We start from the raw sequence: 20,852 nt of genomic DNA on the forward strand, positions 1-20,852 counted from the left end.
CATTTTATTGTAACAGAGTATTCCATAATACGGAAACACTTCACACAATTAATTCTCCATTGTTAGTATGAGTTTTCTAATTTTTGTTACTGCAATATAAGAACATTCTCTTAAATTCATTTTTCCACATTTACGAAGTAAATTTAGAAAATTTACAAAAATAAATTTACAAAAATAAAATTGTTGAGTCAAAGAATATACACAGACTTCTGAGATTTAAATTGTCTTCAAGAAAGTCTTACATTCACTTCCGAATGCTGTATTTTAAAATAACATCTACATAAAAGCTGTTTTCACTTATCTGAAAGGGCTATCTATAAAAATAGAATGCAGGCATATGTTTTGTTGCTTTAGAATGAACGTACATTCTGCCATGTCAGCTAAAAGGTGGCAGATTTTATCCCAGAATTTAAGAATTTTCTAAACAGCAGTGAAAAGATGGAGTATATTCTGCACAGCATATTATATGCCATTGGAAGTATTCAGTGCCTATCAAATGTTCAACTGTTAAGGATGTCACTTTGGGCATCCAAAGTGTGATCAGTATGACTGGCTGACCTATGATTTCTTCTAACTTTGGATGATTTTACTTTGCTTTAACTTCATATGTCATACCTGACTTACCTACCTTTTTTACAGTATGTAATTACTTTTCTCAAAGTATTTCACATGTATATATGTATGCTATTTTCAACTTTAAAAACTTCATATTTCATTCAATAACTTTTATCTTCACCAACTCCTTAATAATGGCAAGGTATAAATGATAATAATGCTAAACCCAATACTTGTCCAAGTGCCACGGTACAGTTTCTTGTCCTGTTGTTTCATAGAGTCAGAAGCTAAAGAAATAACCATAGGCACGGAGCTGAAGCAGTGTTTGTTTAAACGCATTCTGACTAGGGTGGATAGGTGAGGTTAATATTGGACAACTGTCTTTTTCAGAAGCTATTCATGAGTAAATTGGGGTAGGTGTAAAGAAAGATTAGATAGGTCTTACTTTATGTTTTAAAATCCTTCTGATTTAAAAACAAAACATAACAAGAACAAAAATAAACACTTCAAAACCATCTGTGATCTACCCATGAGGCAGGCAGTGAAATGACATGGGAAGAGAAGCCAACATCAATGAACCAAGAAAATAAATGAGAAGCAAGGCTACCTTGACAGGGAAGCAGAAATATGCATACATAAAATTGTAACTGAAATATAACAGCAGAAAACAACTCCATATTTTATTAATATTAAAATAAGAAATATATAAATAAACCATAACCTATATTTAAACTATTGACAATACTATTTTTCTCTGGATGCATAAAAAAAGAGAAGTTCAAGAGTAGAGCTGCATGAATATCTATGCTCATCAAAAATGGTAAGTTAGATTTAAAGTTCTTAATATAATACAATAGTGGGCATACTTATTCCTTCAGAATGCTGAGCTATAAGCTCTTTATAGATATGTAGGTGGTGCTAACTTATAATTTCAAGTATTTAAAATACCTACCTTTAGAAGAAATGATGCTCCATCCACTTCGGCTTTGCCCAAGAGCTGACAAGTCAGGTCAAAATACTGCAGGGGCTGAACATCACACAATTTTACTAATGTTGAAGAAGGTGAAATATGAGTAGATGCCCAAACACGTAAAGCTTCTACCATTCTGTGGTCCTCCGCGGTGAAGTTAAAATACTTGCTTGAAGTACGAGGTATGATAGGAGCTCCCAAAGTTCCCTCAAATGTCAAAGAGGCAAAGCCAGAGCTGGTGATACCTTGAGTCTCCTTTTTATATACTTGGATCTAAGAAAGTCGGGCAAAGTAGAAAACAGAATAGCTTACTGATGCAGAACCCGAAAAGTAAGATACTTGAGGGATTATAAAATCTTGCCAGCACAGTTAATAAAGAATATAAGCAATTAATATATTTCATTTAATTAGCATATGAAATTATAAAATCAACCAGGCTATATCAAGGTCCACTGTGTAACATTTATTTCTATTTTTTAAAGGTCTAGGTGGTCAACCCCTTGATCCTATCAAGCTTGCACTTTCACAATTGTTACTTTTCTTATTAAGGTATAATTTACAAAAGGAAAAAGGATAGTGACAATTACTTATGAATGTTACGAGGAAAACTAGAACACTTAAAATACAGGACTTCAAAGTGAACAAAACGCAAGAGGCTAAGGTTTCATCAGTCTGACTGAGAGGCAAGACAGTGACAAAGACTTTGGCTTTCAGGTTCTGAGGCTCTGCTATTACATGCATATGCATTTATGGTGCTTACATCTTCTTCATAAAGCAATCATTTTGTCTTTATGAAATGCCCCCCCCCCTTTTAATCTGTAATATTCTGTCTGATATTAATATAGTGATTTCATTTTCCTTATGCTTATTGTTTGCTTGGTATATCTTTTCTACAGTTTTGCAACTTGCCTGTGTCTTCATTTTGCATAGGGAGTGGTGTTTGTTCTTGCTTTTTTATTTGGTCTATTTTTTTTTTTTCTTGCAAAAGGAATGTTTAGTCCATTTACATAAAATTACTGATACGGTTATATTTAAGTCTACTGTCTTGTTTTCCTTTTGTATCCCCCCCCTTTTTTGCTCTTTAAAAATTTTGTTCTTCTACTGTTCTTTTCCCATCTTATTTTGACCTTATTAGTGTTCTGTTTACTTCCTCTGAGTTATGAATGAATCTTTACCGCAAAGTCTATTTGGAATCAGTATTGTTCTACTACATAATGACTAGTTTCCAGGTCACATTTCCACTTGCCCATATCCTGTTTTACACTTTCTACTGAAAGTATTATTGAAAGTATTATCTGAAGATAATAACTTTTCAGTGGTATAATTCCTTTTAACTATCCTTTGTGCTATCATTCATATTTTTCTACTATTTTATAAACTCCATCTTCCAATGTTATTATTATTTTTTTAATAGCCATTTATCTTTTAGTGAAATTTTGGGAAGAAATACAAAACATTATCTTTCACCATTTTCTTTTTTTAGTTTTGGTCATTTCCTAACCATCAAAAGTTTCTGGCTGGTAGCATGCTTTTCTGTCCTGAATAACCATCCTTTAGCATTTACTTGTACTGAAGATACACTGGCTGGGGATTCTCACATTTTTGAAAAATATTTTCTTTGGATACAAAATTCCAGGTGAATACATTTTCTATCACCACTTTTATCATTGCTTTGTTCTTCGGGCACCATCATTTCAGATAAGAAATCAAAGATGGCTGGTATTGTTTCTTATGTGGAATGGGTTATTTCTCTGCCAGCTCATTTCAAGATTTTTTAAATCTTTTTCAATGATTTCACAGTGACTTGTTTAGATGTGCTTTTTCTCTGAGGTGCCAGCATGGAGTGCACCAAGTTTCTAACAGCTGTAAGTCAATGTTTTCCATCAAATTTGGAAAAATTCTAGTCCTTTCTATTTATTTCTATAAATATATTTTTTCCCATTCACACTGTTTTCTTGTGCATCTCAAATGACAGGTTTCACCATTTGATATTGTTCCACAATCTTTAAGTAAACATGATATATCTAATCTATTTAGCTTATCTAGTAAATTTTCATTAATAAAAATATTAATATATATACTCACTAAAAGATATTAGACTGTTTACGGCAGCATAATATCCTCAAACTGAAAACTAGTTAAACGTTCCACAAAATATATACATTCTGATGCATTCACACGACGGAATACCACTTACCGATGAAAGTGAACAAAGTAAAATTATACGCAGTAACATGGTTGAATCACACGGGCATAAGCCAGACATTGAAAACAAAACAAAACCTGAAGTCTATTCTCTTTATATAAAGAGCAAACAGAGATGAAACTAATGTATGTTGTTTGAAGTTATGAGAGTATTCCTGGATGGGGTATGAAGGAAGTTTCCGAGTGCTAGTTACAGACTATACTTAGATTGTGAACTGACAGACGTACGTCTACTTCAGTTAAACAACAGCAAGAATAACAACCAAAAACATTAGGAGGGAAGAGTGCACTCTCGGAATACAAATACTATAGGAAACAACAGTATGTGAGAAATGATAACACTACGATGATAATATTTCTATTTCTCTTTTAATATTACAAAAATATTCTCTACTACTCTTCTATTCTCAGGAGAAGGGCCTTAAGAGATCAAGATAGCTAATTCTTACCAAACTAAGAATAGAACACACCCAGAATATTGTGCTCACTTCATGAGCATCTCACTGACCATGAGGGACACAGAATAACTGAAGCATGAGAAGAAAAAAGACAATCAAGATAATGAAAGAGTTGCATGGAAATCTTCATGTAACAAGAGGAAAAGATGAAAGGACAAAACTACTTAAAACCTACGGACTGAAAATATTACAGTACTGAATTTTTTAAAAAATCAGATAGTATTTAATAGCTATACTTTCATAATAAAGGTGGGTTTTTTTTACCTTTACTTGTTTAACTGCTTAGCATAATTTTGTAAGAACTGAAATATGTTCATGTTTTAATACATTTTTCATAAAGATCAACTTACTTTGATTTTATACTCACATCTCAATGCTTTCACTGTACTTGAATTAACACAATCTCCCAATCTTTGTGTAAGTTTTTAATAAAAAAGTAAAACAAAACAAAACCCCAGCGGCCTAGGGCTTTTTTTTTCTTTAAACCCAACTCTACCTGGAAAACCTTTAAACCATCAATCTATCTTTAGAAGTGAGAAGAGGAAATGCAACTAGTCTTAATCATGGCAACTAACACATTTTTGTGGAAGGAAGGCACACAGTTTGTCCAAATGAGGAGATTTCTTAATATTCATTATTTGAAGTCTAGTATTATTTACATTTCTTCTTACCTCTTGAAATGGCTGATGCCATGTTCCACCACAGCAACCACGTAATTAGTGCTAACTAGTACTAATGAAAAATACAGAGCCCTCTTCAAATACATATGAGTTTGGACAGTATGAATTTTACCTTCAGCCTGTGAAAGCGAACAATATCTCCATTTTTATAAATTATTGGTAGGGCTTCGTAACTTCCACTGAAGAGCAGGCAAGTTAACTTTACATTTGTCTGGTCCACAATTGTTACAACTGAGCAATAATCTGGAAAACATAAAAATATTTTACCTTTTGGTATTTCAAAGAATTTGACAAAATAAGAATATGGGTGAATTCAAAACACCAAACAAATTTTTATCCCTCCTTTTAATTAAGCCTTCTGAGAACAGGATCAAAACATAGGGACATTTTCTTGGCTCTCAAAATGCACTGCCAAATTATTTTGCAACAGTATTCCACAAAAATTTTAGAAAATTTAGTAAAACAAAAATAAAAATCCTAATTAATATAAATTATCTGGAGAGGCAGGACTTTTATATTATTTCAAAGTTTAGAAATCATGAAACATTCAAATAACATAATTTATAAAATAATAAAAGTTAGGGTGAAAACAAAAGACTAGAAGGTATTTGAAGTAAATGTGATGGAAAATCAATATTCTGCATGAAAATCCTATGAAAACTGAGTATAAAACCAAGAATTTCACAGTGACTATGTAATTCAAGTGAACAAACAACTCCTAGAAAATTATAGTAACAAAAACAAACTCAAAAGAAAAAAAATGAGGATTTGTCAGTTCCTTACAGAAGATTACACGTTAGAACAAGAAACTGGCAAAAAAAAAAACAAAAAAACAAAAAAACCAAAGAAACCACTAATAATACTTGGGTTGCTATGAAAATGAAAACTTCAAATACTGGTGGTAGTAAAAACTGTAATAGATGCTACTCTGAGATATGCATGTTTCAGAAAGTTGCACACTGAGGAAATGTGTTGACTTTAGCCCTTCCCAGTACCCTAGTAATTACAGTACTGGGATAGAAAAGAATAAACCCAGACCGTGAAGGAAGAGAAGAGAGAAGGAATGACAGAGCAGGGGAGAAGGTAGCAACATGTTACAGGAAGATGGGAAAACAAATGGTTAGGGATAAAATAAACAGGGAGGCTGAAATCCAGAAGATAGTATAAAGTGGCTGGAATAAAGATAGAAGCCACCGGGATTAAGGGTGGGAGTGAAAAGTAGAGTCAAATCAAGGTTAATTAAAAGTTTACATACAGAACGGTTTCAGTAACCACTTGTCCTGACCTCTATTACCCAGGAGAATGATTTCAGGTAGGGAGGCACTGTATTTAAACCTAGTACTTCCAGGAACACAGGCTGCTTTCCAAGGACATTTTTCACTGATTAACCAGAGGGTGCTAAGTCTTCCAATCTGGGTGTTATCACCCAGAATAAATCCTTCCATGTTATCACTTTAGGGGGCCTACAGCCTGATGGGCAGCCCTCTTTTCACCCACCCTAGAATGACACTGTCAACCAACATGCCCTATGCAAGTACTATTTGTCTCTATCAGATTTCCCATTCAAGGAGGAGATCAATTAGAAAAGCAATCTTGAAAAAGAACAATCTAAGACTGCATCACAATCTCAGATTTCAAGATAGACTACAAAGCTGTAGTAATCAAAATTGTATGGAAAAACAAAGTACTTATACACAAAGCAAACAAGATGAATGTTTATAACCTAAAACAAGCCATACCTACATTTTAAAATGTAAAGCCAGGAAACAATTATGGTAAAATAAATATCTGGCAAAAATAAAAAGGAAGGAAGGAAGGAAGGAAGGAAAGAAGGAAGGTAGGAAGGCAGACAGGAAGAAGGGAAGGACAGACTAATGGGCCAAGGGAGGCAGAGGGAGAGAAAGAAGGGAGGGGCAGAGAATAGAAATGGGAGGGGAAAGGGAGGAGAGGGGGAAGAGAGAGTTAAGGAAGGAGGGAGAAAAAGAAACCTGATTCTGTGAAGAGGGGGAAATAATTCAGAAAACATTAAAAAAAAAAGAAAACTTAAAATCAGGAGTGCTGGCTGGTTGTTAAGTGTCCCACTCTCGATTTTGGCTCAGATTATGGCCTCACAGTTCCTGAGATGCAGCCTGGCCTTGGGCTCTGGGCTCTGGGCCTCACAGCTCAGAGCCTGCTTGGGACTCTCTCTCCGCCCTCTCTCTCTCTGCCCCTCCACTGTTCATACTCTCTCTCTCTCTCTCAAAATAAACATTTTAAAAATAAATAAAATCAAAACCTTGATAAGCATCTTCAAAGAGCAAAAATTATTACATCTTCATTTCTTGATACACCAGCAGGATCCACTGGGCCCAAATTTATATTCAGAATTTCCTTTCTTAGTACCTCTACTCATGAGGAGTGTTGTTTCACGGTTTGTTTTTTTTTCTTAGCAGTCTTACAAAAAAATCAAAGACCAATTTTACTTATTTTTAATAGAATATAAACATTCTTGTTTGCAATTATCATATGGCCTTATTGTACCCTTTTATAAATCTAAGATGTATTAGGAGACCTTAGCTATATTTCTATATGTTGAAATATTTTGCTATTTCATTACTCTAGTAATTAGTTCATTATTCCTACCTATGCTATAAAATACTAAATTGATTTTTTAAATGGAAAATGAGGGCCCTGCTTAGAAGACAGACACAAGAGTGAAATGAAGCATCCCCAATGCATTGCACTGCTCAAGTACTGTAACACCTTTCAAGGAGACAAAGCTCAGAGACACTATCTGGAGTTTCTTCTTCTTTATATAAATGCTGTTAAGAATTAAGAACTGAACAGTTAAGTGTCCGACCTCTTTTCAGGTCTGATCTCACTGTTTGTGAGTTTGAGCCCCACATGGGGCTCTGTGCTGACAGCTCAGAGCCTGGAGCCTATTTCAGACTCAGTGTCTCCCTCTCTCTCTGACCCTCCCCCACTTACTGAGAAATTTTTGCCAATAGTCACCGGGAAGGAAATTGACAGAGCCAGTCCCTTCACCATGATTAGATGAATCAAAAGCTAAACGCAAAGACAGGAGCACTTTAGATCTCACTGCTAACAATGAATGTACTTAGAATAAAACACAAATGCTCCGAAGGTTTTAAATTTCATAAAATTCCATGACAGACAAAACATGGGGCAAAGAAATTACAAGTCCATCAAAATCCGATTCAGGTATGCACCATCAAACTTGACTTTTTTTTTTTTTTTTTACATTTTTCTTGACAGCTCCTGCAAAATCACACATTGCAGATTCATATGTAATAGAATGAGCAATCTCACACATCATATTTGTATTGGAGAACTATTTACTACTTATATTCATAATGTGATTTTAAGTTGTAGTAATCCTACAACATTCTTCTTGCTTTAAATGCTTCAAAATGAGCCACATGTAAACTGGGGCTACAAAGCAAAAACAAAACTGCACATTTAGCGGGCGTAAGTAATAATAGCTGAATTTAAACGTTAGCTAAGATGAACTGACATAGTACCAGCCTTGCAGCACATACACAATATTGAGGAATAAATGAAAAAACCAAAATATTAATTTAAAAAAGGCTTAATATAAACCTCAAAATATTGGAACCTGTCTCATTGTTTTACTTTTCCTAAGAAAATGTCAGCTTTCTAAAAAATGACTTGGTGGGCTACAAAGGACTCCAGGGTCTAGCTTTTGCAGTGCCTTCCTGCAAATTAGAAAAAAGCCTCCCCTTTTCTCAAAAAGAAATACTACACAACCTGAAGAGCTTTCCAGAGGAATTTTACTGAGCCCAAGAGAGAAGCAGTCTTCACTGCACCTACACGTGCATCTGCATTCCAGTCTTTTCACATAAACCCGAAGAGGAACAGATATGCCACTTGCAATGTACACATTCCTTCTCCAGGCCTTTCCTCCCAGGCTCCCTAGGAATCAGGTTCAGAGTGAGGGTGGTGAGGGTGTCAGGTTTAGAGCTGGGGTGGGAATGGAGGCCGAGAGAGAAAACCTCAGGGGATGCCCAAAGAGCATCGCAACAGGTGTGTGTCTGCCAGGTGTGTCGGTGTATGCTCAGAGTTCGGAGTCCATAAATGAAATGGGGCCACGTGCTGGTACAGATTTATGCAGAAGAGTGCTCCCCAGCTGCATCAGGACTTGACTGGGGGGCCTGAAATCTCCACACCTGCATGTTTTCATGTAAGTGGTTCCATGTGGATGAAAGTGGCATCTCCTTAAACGGAGCACACTGTGCACCACATAGCTGAGCTATCATATGCTAAGTGCCTGTTCCTTACTCTTCTCTTTTTCAAGTTTGTTTATTTTGAGAGAGAGAGAGAGAGAAAGAGAGAGAGAGAGAGCAAACAGGGGAGAGACAGAGAGAGAGAGAGACAGAAAAAGAGAGAGAGACATGGAGAGAATCCCAAGCAGGCTCCGTGTTGCCAGTGCTGAGCCGGATGAGGGGCTCAATCTCAAAGAAGCTCACGAATGGTGAGATCAAAAGTCGGACACTTAACCGACTGAGCCACCCAGGTGTCCCCCTTACTCTTTCTCTTGGCTTATATATTTTCTTTTTAAAGTATCATCTGTGACTTTTAGCAAGTTTAAGCCAAACAGACCCACCATGTGTTCATATTTTATTTTTTCTTATTTTTTGAGAGAGAGCATACACACCCATGCACGTGCAGGGGAGGGGCAATGGGAGAGAGAGAGAAAATCTTAAACAGGCTCCACACCCAACACGGAGCCCAATGCGGGGCTCAATCCAGGACCTTGAGACAATGACCTGAGCTGAAATCCAGAGCTGGACACTTAACCAACCGAGCCACCCAAGCACACCCCTTTAATAAAATGTTATTAACAAAGAAAGAAAACAAAAATTCACATTCAAGAAAACAAAAGACATTAAAAAAAAAATCTGTCCAATAATTTTCTCTCAATTGCAATAAAAACAACAATCTAAATGAAATATTAAATAGCTTTCAAAAGGTTCTTTCAAATAGCACTTGATTTATGACATGACTGGAAACCAAGCTACCCATTTTAACAAACACTAACGAGGCAAACTGCTAAATGTTTTATTTTCCTGCTTCAAAGTGTCTTACCAAATAATCCATCAAAAATGATTGTATATTTAAAGTACTTATTTTCCCCATGCCTCATTTTTGGCTCATTCTCAAATGAAGGAAAAATAACTTGTGAAATTACAACTTACAACTTCATATTTTAATAATAAAGCTACAAAGCCAAAAGATAATTGTTTTCTTGATAGCTAACACCAGCAGGAAAGATAGGAAGAGTAGAAAGAACTTTAATAAATCAGTATTCTTACCTTACCTACATAGTACATTTAGGTGCTAATATAAAAATAAATATAAATTCCTTAAAATGCTTTAAAATAATAAAATATATATTTAAACCTTTGAGAAAGTCTTGACTTTAATGCTTTAGCAAGACTTCATATGTAAACCGTTGACTAAGTATTTACTTTAACTCTAACTTCACGTAACCTGATATAAATCTGGAGAAGATAACAAATGATAAACTAGGTCCTATATTCTGCAATCTTGAGTAACTCACCTAATTTCATCAATATGATTAAGTGTAAACTGCCTTGAAGTTTTATAATAAGAGGAAGCTGGTAGTTTAATCAAAGAAGCATACATGCATAAATTATACAATCCACAAAAAAAATTCCTCCATGAAAGTTATTTCATCTCCTTTTACCAATTACAGTACTATTTATAAACCAATCAGTATTTCAGTAAGTTTCTATTTCTATAAAAGTTTATTACCGAAAACCCAACTAAAAATTATAAAAGGCAAATCGCTAAATCAACACAATATTATATGCTACAATCTTACTTGTTTTACAAGTTTATCTGTTTTACTATACAAAATATAATAGCACTCCCTTAATTATGCTGGTGTGAAGTTACATTAATTTTTCCCTCATGTTTTAATCATATTGGTAAAGATAAGGAAAGACAGGAAAGAAAGCATAAACATTATGTTAGAGATATACATGCTTGTATGAGTACACATACAGATTAAATACGAATTAGGTAGGTAGGTATGTAAGCTGATATTCTGTGAGTTCCTAAGTGTCATTCTGGAATTACATCTGGAGGAGTTTTACATTTTACCCCACATATTGAGAAACCACAGTAGATGGTATACCTAGGTGTAAGGATTTATACTAAGACTAGCAATGGCCTCTATCTTCACAGCATTTGTATTTAAAATAAGAAAGGCAAAACAATAATAATTTTTAAAATAACTATCAAAGTGTATTAATATTCAGCAATAAAAATACATGCTACGACTGACTATACATTTTGATACATGCTACAGCATGAATGAACCTTAAAATCATTATGTTAAGTGAAAGAAGCCAGAAGCAAAGACCAGATGTTATATGAGTCTATCTATATGAAGTGTCCAGAAAGGTAGTACAGAGAAAGAAAGCATATTAGTATGAATATTGTAGAGGTAAGCAACATACTCCTGCAAGTCTTAAAAAATACGAAAATGATAAATGAAGAAACCAAAAACTAAGATCAACAAGAAGACTGTATTATTATATGAAAAATTAGAATGGAGATAAAGAATCTTACCAACCCAAACATCTCCAAAAAGTTCACGTGGAGATTGTAGCAAATACTCTGCCTAATGATTAAAAATTGGACAGCTGAACAGGCCTCCTCTTAATTAAGAAGAACCATCACAGAGTCACATATTGGGAGAAGAAAATTTACCTGGAGTTCTGTTAGGCGTTGCTCCTCAGACCTCTATATACAAGTACACATATTATATGTGACTCACACATCACATTATTTAATACATGATTTTGAAACAACATGAAAGTTACCAGGAAAAAGTCAGACCATTACACACAACATACAAAACAAAATTCCGGGTAATATATGCAATATCTGTTTTTAAAAATATTAAAGAATTTTAAGGGGGTGGGTGGCTCAGTTGGTTGAGCGTCCATGAATCTTGATTTTAGCTCAGGTCACTGTTCGGGGAATCAAGCCCCATGTTGGGCTCCATGTTCTCAGCACAGAGCCTGCTTGGGACTGACACTCTCTCTCTCTCTCTCTGCCCCTCTCCTGCTTGTGCACATGCTCTCTCTCTCTCTCAAAATAAACTTTAATAAAAAAAAACTAAAGAATTTTAAGAAAATACAGACTAATATTTTTCGAATCTTACAATGAATAAGCCTTTCCAAACAAAATCATGACTCCAAAAGTATGTTAAACATTTGTGTTTTGAAAACTATCAGCACCAGAACTAAAAAGCTGGAAAAAGCATCTAACACTTAGGACAAAAAAGAGATTAATACCACTAATATAAGAGAAGCTTCCAGAAATTGCTGACAAAAGACAACCAAACTGAAAACGAAAATATATTTTGATTATCTTAATCAATGAGGGTAAAGTGGAAGAAAAGTAGTACACTGAAAAAGATCTTAAAAATGCAGATAGAAATCAAAGAAATTTATAACTTGAAAGTAATATTTGTGACTTAAATATTACTAGAATCCACTTGACCTGATAAGTAATGTAGCAAAGCATTCCACTGATGGCCACTTAAAACATTTTATTTGTAATAATTCTGAATACATAATCTTTCAAAAACCTACCGCCAACTGTATTATAGTTTTATCATAAAAATAAAGTTGCTTATTACATACATAATAAAACAATCAGTTTTACCACATACAGAAAGTTAAATACAAAAAATACTTTTTAAATTTTGACCTAGAATATAAACAAAGTGTATAAAACAGAAGTATTGTAAGTCTTTAATAATGATCCCTGAAAAAGACTGCTACAAGAGCATAAAATTATGCACCAACATACTGCAGATGTTCCATCACTTAAAATTATTATTTAACTTCTTCAGCAGTTAGATTTTGAAATTGAAAGTTCACATTTTCATTATAAAGTCTGACAACTTTTATTGCTATTCCAACACCTGCAATGCTGGCCTCTTCTTCCTCATCTATCAAAATCCAATTTATCCTCAAAAGTTCAGCTTAAATGCCGTATCTCTTAGTAGCCTTTCCCCTGTTGGCATTAATCTCTCCATTCTTGCTCCCAAAGCATTTTGTTTGTTTCTTCAGTTACAGCATACAACTGTGCCTTAGCGAATTGATTCAATTCAGGTCTTCCTCATCTCCCTCAGGAAAAACTCTCTGAGACTCTCTCATTTTACCACTATGGACAACAACCAAGTCCAGTACAAGGCTACACAGGGCTGGCAAAGAAATTTTTTAATTGAATGAATAAAAGAATGTAACTTAAGTTTTAAGAAAGAATGAAGAAACAGTACTGATTTTTATGATCAATTAAAGCAATTCAAATCATAAACTAATGAAACATAAGGATAATTCTCTAAATAAGCAGGCTAATAATTTGTTTGAGGAAAAGGTCATAAAAGACAGAGTCAGTTCTAGGATATATATAGAAAGCCAGATAGAAGCCTCAAGCTTCATCATAATCATTCCTGAATATAAGCAAGCAGGCAATACAAAGGTTCAGTGACCTCTTTCTCCACCTTCATTGTCCGAGTGGAAACCTACTTCTTACTGGCATGGACAAAACAGCTGGAAATAGTTTTGAAGAGAGGTGTAGCTCACCTTTCCAAATCGTTAAAGAGGTTAAGTGATGACTAACCATGCCCTAGATGCCTTCCTGATCCCGAAAGTCGGATAGCCAAACACTTGAGAAGAGTCTTACCTCACTCAACTTGATGTTATTTTTTAGTTCTTAGGAAATGGAAAACCCCACGCCTGCCCAATCCACAACCTCCATTCTTTATAATAGGTAAATCCATTATTCAACTTTAACATATAAACTCAAAAGCATGGTGTGTTTTACAATGAAGATTCTATCTTACACCTCCAACAATAAAGTGGATGAATAAAAGTGGAATTTCATAAATTAAGGAAAGACTAAAAACAAAGTGAAATCATAAATAATTATAATCATTGTACTGTAATTATTATCTGTCTTAAACATTCCTTAAGGGTAGAAACAATGACTTACATATGTTTGAATTTTCCATGTCTAATATGATACACAGCATATAGAAAGTACTTAACGTTTACTGAGTAAGGGAACAGATGAGTGAACCAAAAAGCTATTTATTTTAAAAGCCATACATTAAACCAAAAACGTATGCTGTGGTCTTGATACCAGCTGAATATTCAAATAACATATGAACGTAACACAGATAAGGAGTTTGCAATCTGGGGTTCAAAGAATGGGGGCGTGAACTTCCACATGGCATGTTTAAGTCTTTAGGCATGCATGTGCATTTTTGTAGGACAAGCTCTATAGCTGTCTTCGTTTGCATAAGGGTGCAGGACAGCAAAAGGGTTAAAACTTCCAAAGATGCATTATAAATTTAAAAACAAAAGGGGAGGGGTACCTGGGTGGCTCAATCAGTTGAGCATCCAACTCTTGATTTCAGCTCAGATCATGATCTCACAGTTCATGCGTTTGAGCCCCGCGCAGAGCCTGCTTGAGATTCTCTTTCTCCCTCACTCTCTCCCCCTCCCCTGCTTGCACGTGCCCTCTCTCTCTCTCTCTCTCAAAATAAACAAACATTAAAAAAAGTAAAAAAATAAAATAAAAAATATAATTCAACATACATGTAATTTTAAATTGTACTACATGCTTTAATCTCTCTTTGATGAATCAGCAGTGTTCTGGATATTATGTTAACACCAATGAGTTATTAATTATTCAATAATTAAATTATTTTTTAACCATTTTAATGTAAAATATGAAGGAGTTTAACGCTTTAAAAAAATTAAAAGACACTACGTAATCATTTAACCTGCAACAATTAACACTCCCACGAAACAAAAACATTCAAACGATAATGCTACTTGATATAAATGTATACATGGCGAGTCATTCATTCCTATAAGTGAAAATATTTTTACCCAGCCACGACTAGCATTCTAGCATTAGCTGGGATGTTTTACAGGAAAAGAGAAACTCCCAGGGCCCTATGTCCTAGCACTCTATCGCAAGAAGTAAAAGAAGCAAAATAGTTAGGGGCTCTCAGAAGTGCAATGTTTTGGATACTCCTCTAAGAAATCGGATTCTATACTCAGTTATTGGCTAAAACAGGTATCCTTTCATAAGATAATGAACAGCAAACGAAAGGTCTGCTTCTGGAAACACTGTAACATCTAAAGCTGTTTGAGGTTAATCAAACTGCTTTCCAAAAATGGAGGATTTTAATGGGAGGCACGGTATGAAAAACAAATAAGTTAGGGACATAAAGCATTCTTGAAGTAATAGGCTAGGGAGCAACAGGCAATGTGCCACATTATGTGGCACAAAAAGGCGGAGAGCTGCAGGGTCCCAAAATTTGAAAAAAAAAAACACAAAAAAGGAGAGGTGGACAGCAAAAACATGATGTAAGTATTTTGGTTATCCTCTCCCTTCCTCTGGACTCAAATACTAGAAAAGTAAGCACAAACAGGGTTGCCTTTACTTCTCCCATTTGCTCACAGAGCAAGCAGACATTATGTTATCAATAACAAACAAGCATGAGTCCCATACTATTAAGCCTGGAAGTGTTTTATGGCCTGCATACATTTATAATATTTAGCAAGAACAGACAATGAGAACAGAGTAAATGTGCCTCACGCTTAAAAATAGCTGTATGCTATTTCTTAAAATCTGAGACAAAGCTAAAATTAAACTTCTTCATTGGTGTTAACCTAAAAAAATATAATCAATGTTATCTGTTTAAGGCAAAAAAACGTACATACCTGTCTAGCCAGCTCTCTAAAGCAAAAGGAAATGTGAGGCTTTCAAAGATAACTGCTATAAAATTTCAAATTCCTAAGAAGGCAGCAATGACCTTGTCTGCCTACACAAATGAGGACATATTACATACCTCTGATGAGTCATTATTAAAATCAATTCCGATGATACAAAGATCTTTTAATATACATTGTTTCCATAATCTTTCAGAAATTCTCAGTTTTCATGATGAATGTTATCATAATTGAAGAAGAATGTAAGTATCTATTGTCCTTTTAGCAACAGGACTGACAGACTTCAGCAAGAATAAAAAGCTACAACTTGTTCAAGACTGAATATAAAGCTTGGGAAATGAAGTGTTTGCTACCAAAAAGAAGACAGCTGCATGCTACAGGTCGTATGTAATCATTATTACTATGGAGGGGAAGTTTTAAGTCAAGAAGTACAAACGCTAGAGTGCATCAAATGGCCTGTATGGCACTAAATTTAACATTTTTAAAAGAAATTTTAACGAAAACTCTAGCAAACGATATATAACAGAATAAACTTCTTTCCATTTACCTAAATTTGAGTTACATATAGGTAATTTTCCTCCACAGAACTAGTTATGTACATCTGGATGTAGTATTTAAGATTGCAGCCCCATATTTGCAAAATAAAGTTGCTCTACATAATATAAAAAAGGCGCAGCTGTGGATTGTTCAGGGACATCTCAGTGGTAATACTAATGAAGTTGATCTTTTCCTCAACACAAAAAGTGCTATTTCGTCTGACTCCCTTTCTTGCAGTATGTTGAAGGATGAGTTCTATCAACAGAAATAAAAAGTGTAACTAAAGTTATATAAGATCATTTAAAACTTTACCATCTTGCTAGTAGTAAAGACATTATCAATATACTTTAAAATATACTTTAGTTTCAATATGTTGTGATAAAATTGATGAGATTCATTTTAATTTAGTATCTCAGAAGAAACAGAGAAACATATTATCATTGTAATAACAGATGGCTTATTACTACTCATGACTTTTTTATTTAGGGACTGGATCCAACTAAACATATCTGATAGAGATATAAAATACATATGAATATATAATAAATATTATAGCTCCCCAAGGCTTTCATTATATACATATGATTTAACAACACTGTCAGAAGAAAACATGATTATGCTGTCTAATAACAACTTAAAATTAATAGTCATCAATGTTATAAAAACAGCTATCATTTTGTTCTACATTATCATTTGCTATTTTAGAATATATTTGCTGATTAGCAAAAACTTTCAATGACAAGAATTAGCAACATATCAAGTGCAAAAAGTTTTAAAATTATACCTTCTACCAAGTCAGGTGGACCTTTATTTGCAGTAATATAGCTTATTCCTGAATTCAGCAGGCTAATTAGAGGCCACCAGAAAACACCCGCAATTGGAAGAGGATCATAGTCATCACACCTTTGTAAGTGAATTCCCAGAATGGGCATATATTAAGATTCAGGGGGGAACAAAACCTGAAGATGAGAAGAAATCACCAAGGTGGAAGTATGCAAGTCTATGTTGATCAGTATGATGGCGCGGGGAACACAGACTTTGGGAGAAAGTAAAGTCAAATGAAAATATTTAAGAAATAAATACTTAATAACTTCTTGCTCCAACCTTAATGTTTAATATTTCCCTTTCTGCTAAAACAGAAATCATCAGTTTTCTTTTTTTTTTTTTAATGTTTATTTATTTTTGAGAGAGAGAGAGAAAGAACGAACGCGAGCAGGGGAGGGGCAGAGAGACACAGAATCCAAAGCAGGCTCCAGGCTCTGAGCTGTCAGCACAGAGCCTGATGCGGGGCTCGAACCCATGAACCATGAGATCACGGCCTGAGGTGAAGTCGGACGCTTAACCGACAGAGCCACCCAGGTGCCCCATCATCAGTTTCCAATAAAACATCCCTCTTCAGACTTACGTACCACTGATTTCAAACTTCTCTAGATTTAACAGTCTTCACACAGTCGTTTCCACACAAAGTCTTCACAGTCTACATTAACAAAATACTCTGACCACATGAGAATAAGATGTTTCTCCCATCTCCCCACGAAAGAGTACACTTCAAGTTCACTCCACGATAATAAAATGTACATATGTGTAATTTAATAAAATAGTTTGTAAATATGAACTCAACGAGAACATCTTTGTGTCTCTAAGCATGAGCCACAGGGGCAGGCATGAATCAGATAAAGACAGGATTTCATCAACAACACCATTTTGCATTTTTAACATCTTTAAAATACGGCTACATCTTACAATGGACAGTGAAGCATAACTCAACTGGCAGAGCTTTCTGAATGATACATAAATAATGATGCCTTTTACAAATGTTGTTTCAGATTAAATGCATTAATGACTGTTAAATTTAGTCAAATTGAATTAAACCAAGGTAAAGGTGTAATGGTGTGTTTGCCATATTAACTCTCAGAAAACTGAAATCCATGTTTTTTTATTCTTTTCTATGCAATTCTGTTTAAAAGCTTGTATTACTATACAGAATTAATTAGCTTATTCCTCAATTATCTTCAAAAACCACCAAAGTACTATGTCTTTGGGGTGTTTAATTTTTTTTTTTTTACATTTAAAGTAATTATTGATCGGAAAGGTCTTATTACTGCCATTTTGGTAACTGTTCTCTGTCTTGTAGCACTTTTGTCCTCCTTTGTATTTCATTGATTTTTTTGTGTGTAGTGACATACTCTGATTCCTCTCTCATTTCCTTTTGCAGGTATTTTCTTTGTGGTGACCATGGAGTTTACATAAAACATCTTACAGTTACAACAACCTATCTTAAGCTGATAATACCACATACAAAAACTATACTTCTACTCCTCCTCACATACACTTTATGCTGTAATTTGTATCTTTTTATATTGTGTATTCATTAAAGTGTTTACAGGTAGTTATTTTTTTATACTTTTGTCTTTTTTAAATTCTATAACCAGAATTAGAAGTGATTTATATACCAGGGGTACAGTATTAAAATATTCTATATTTGTTTATATAGTTACCTTTCCTAGCTTATTTTATACTTTCATATGTTGCAGATTAGCATCTTTTTTTTTTTTAAGTTTTATTTATTTAAGTAATCTCCATACCACACATGGGGCTCAAACTCACAACCCCAAGATCAAGAGCCACATGCTCTTCTAACTGAGCCAGTCAGGCGCCCCTTAGCATCCTTTTCTTAACTTAGTCTTCAGAATCTTAAGACCATACTTATTTTATAAAACAGCCAAGCCAAAACATATGCATCCATGTTGTGTGGCAATTATAAATTAGAACTGAGTTTCTAAGACTTAGGGTACTGAAGGAGCTATGTTTCTGAAACCAATAAAGTAGTTCCAGTCCATTAAAATCTTCGCTAATTTTAATACCTACCAGTTCCTTTGCTTAGATATGGAGGCTTAAAGAACTTGACAACACCATAGACATTGACGATTGTACCACCCTTAAGTTGATTCAGGGGTGTATATATATAATGTGTTGTTGGAACCTAAGAAAGAGAAGACAGTAAATATATATAGTGTTTAGAATGATGTTTTGATTAAAATTTTAAATTAACAAATCCATCTAATTGCATTTTTTTTTCCTTTTAAGTGTCTAAAAAGAGTCTATAGTCTGAAAAAAAAGGAAATACACAGCTTATAAAGGTTACTATATAAACCACCCAGTTTTTCTTAGAAAGAACTTTGATTATAAATAATGCAATTTGTATACAATTCTAAGAAATGCAGTTTAAGAGATTTGGGTTCTGGATTTTAATCTTAAGTAATAACAAAACTTATGATATGTATTTTTTTCTTTTCCTATACACTATGAAGATTTTACTTAGGCCTAAAAAAAGCCAGGTTTTCATTATAAATGGTATAAAGACATTAAAAATGGTAATTTTTAATAGGGTGGCTCAGTCAGTTAAGCATACGACTCTTGGTTTGGGCTTAGGTCATGATCTCACGGTTTTGTGAGTTCAAGCCCATCCGGCTCTGTGCTGGCAGCATGGAGCCTGCCAGGGATTCTTTCTCTCCCTATCTCTCTGCCCCTCCTCCACTCACACTGTCTCTGTCTCTCTCAAAATAAATAAACTTAAAAAAAATTTTTTAATGGTAATAATAGAAACAAAAGTTTTCTTTAATAATTGCACAGAAGTTTAGAAAGAAAAGGGAAACTGATTTATAAGGACATGTCTGCGTATTAGTAAAATAATCCTTAAAAGCAGTCGGACATCTAGTCCCATCAGCCATCCATCCTATCCACAACTGGAAATAAGGTTATCTACCACACTACTGAGTTAAACTTTTAAAAATCAAATCAAAACATGTTAATTGACTTTTTCAAGGAAACTGATATCTCAGTTCAAACACAAGAAAAGGCAGCGCTTAGAAATCTCATCAAACCTTGATATAGAAAAAGGTGTAGCCCATCAATGATGAAAGAAAAATAATGATCAGCATACGGGACAGAAAAGAGAAGATATGTGCTTAGCTGACAAAATAACTAGACCCAAGATATTATCTCCAAAAGTTATCTCCCTAACGTATAGATGAATGGGGTAGGCCAGCACAGCTCAATGACATCAACCATTCCGGCCATCCCTGTAATGTGCTTGTTAATTCATGGACAACAAACAACTTCTTGATTATAATTTGACTTTCCATGTAAAGAAGCCAGTATATTGTATACAGCATCTAAGTTATATTCGAAGAGTTCAGAATACCTGGGCTCTCTGAAAAAGCATTTTTGCCAATTTCAGAGGCTCTTTTGTTTACTTCTTCCTTATATACAGGCTCATGGATGTATCAAATATTTGAAGCTAAGCAATCTAAAACAATTTTCACAAATACTAATACCTGGGGCTAATTCATGCTTTTAAAAAACTATATCGACCCTTTAATTGGTTACCGTTTCCCTAAATAACAAATTTAAATTATTCTACCATATAGTATTATTCAGAATATAAAATCTATACCCCATAATCATTGTTAACTAAAACAAAGTCCCTGGACTCTGTCCATTAGAAACAAAAGGTTTAAGAACACAGGTAGAAGGTAAACTTTACATTAAACTTCATCAATATATTACCTTTTATCCAGTCTCACTCAGCTACATGTACCTCACATATAAAAATGGGAACTTTCCTACAGCTATA

The 20,852-nt window shown here is 34.3% G+C and overlaps 1 protein-coding gene across 4 annotated transcripts in view; it reads right to left on the reverse strand.

The window, feature by feature from the left end:
• The window catches only part of POT1 (protection of telomeres 1), an 80,564-nt gene that overhangs the window by 35,255 nt on the left and 24,457 nt on the right, over nt 1–20,852 (reverse strand). For all 4 annotated transcript variants that reach the window (XM_078439941.2, XM_078439938.2, XM_078439933.2 and 1 more), the window contains 3 exons: nt 19,085–19,199; nt 4,981–5,111; nt 1,508–1,798 (listed from right to left, as the gene is read on the reverse strand). In XM_078439941.2, the coding sequence (XP_078296067.1) occupies nt 1,508–1,798; nt 4,981–5,111; nt 19,085–19,199 (537 nt within the window). The remainder of the gene's footprint in view (nt 1–1,507; nt 1,799–4,980; nt 5,112–19,084; nt 19,200–20,852) is intronic.

This window comes from Panthera onca, chromosome A2 (genome assembly GCF_046562875.1).
Source record: "Panthera onca isolate mPanOnc1 chromosome A2, mPanOnc1 haplotype 2, whole genome shotgun sequence".
Taxonomy (NCBI): Eukaryota; Metazoa; Chordata; class Mammalia; order Carnivora; family Felidae; genus Panthera; species Panthera onca.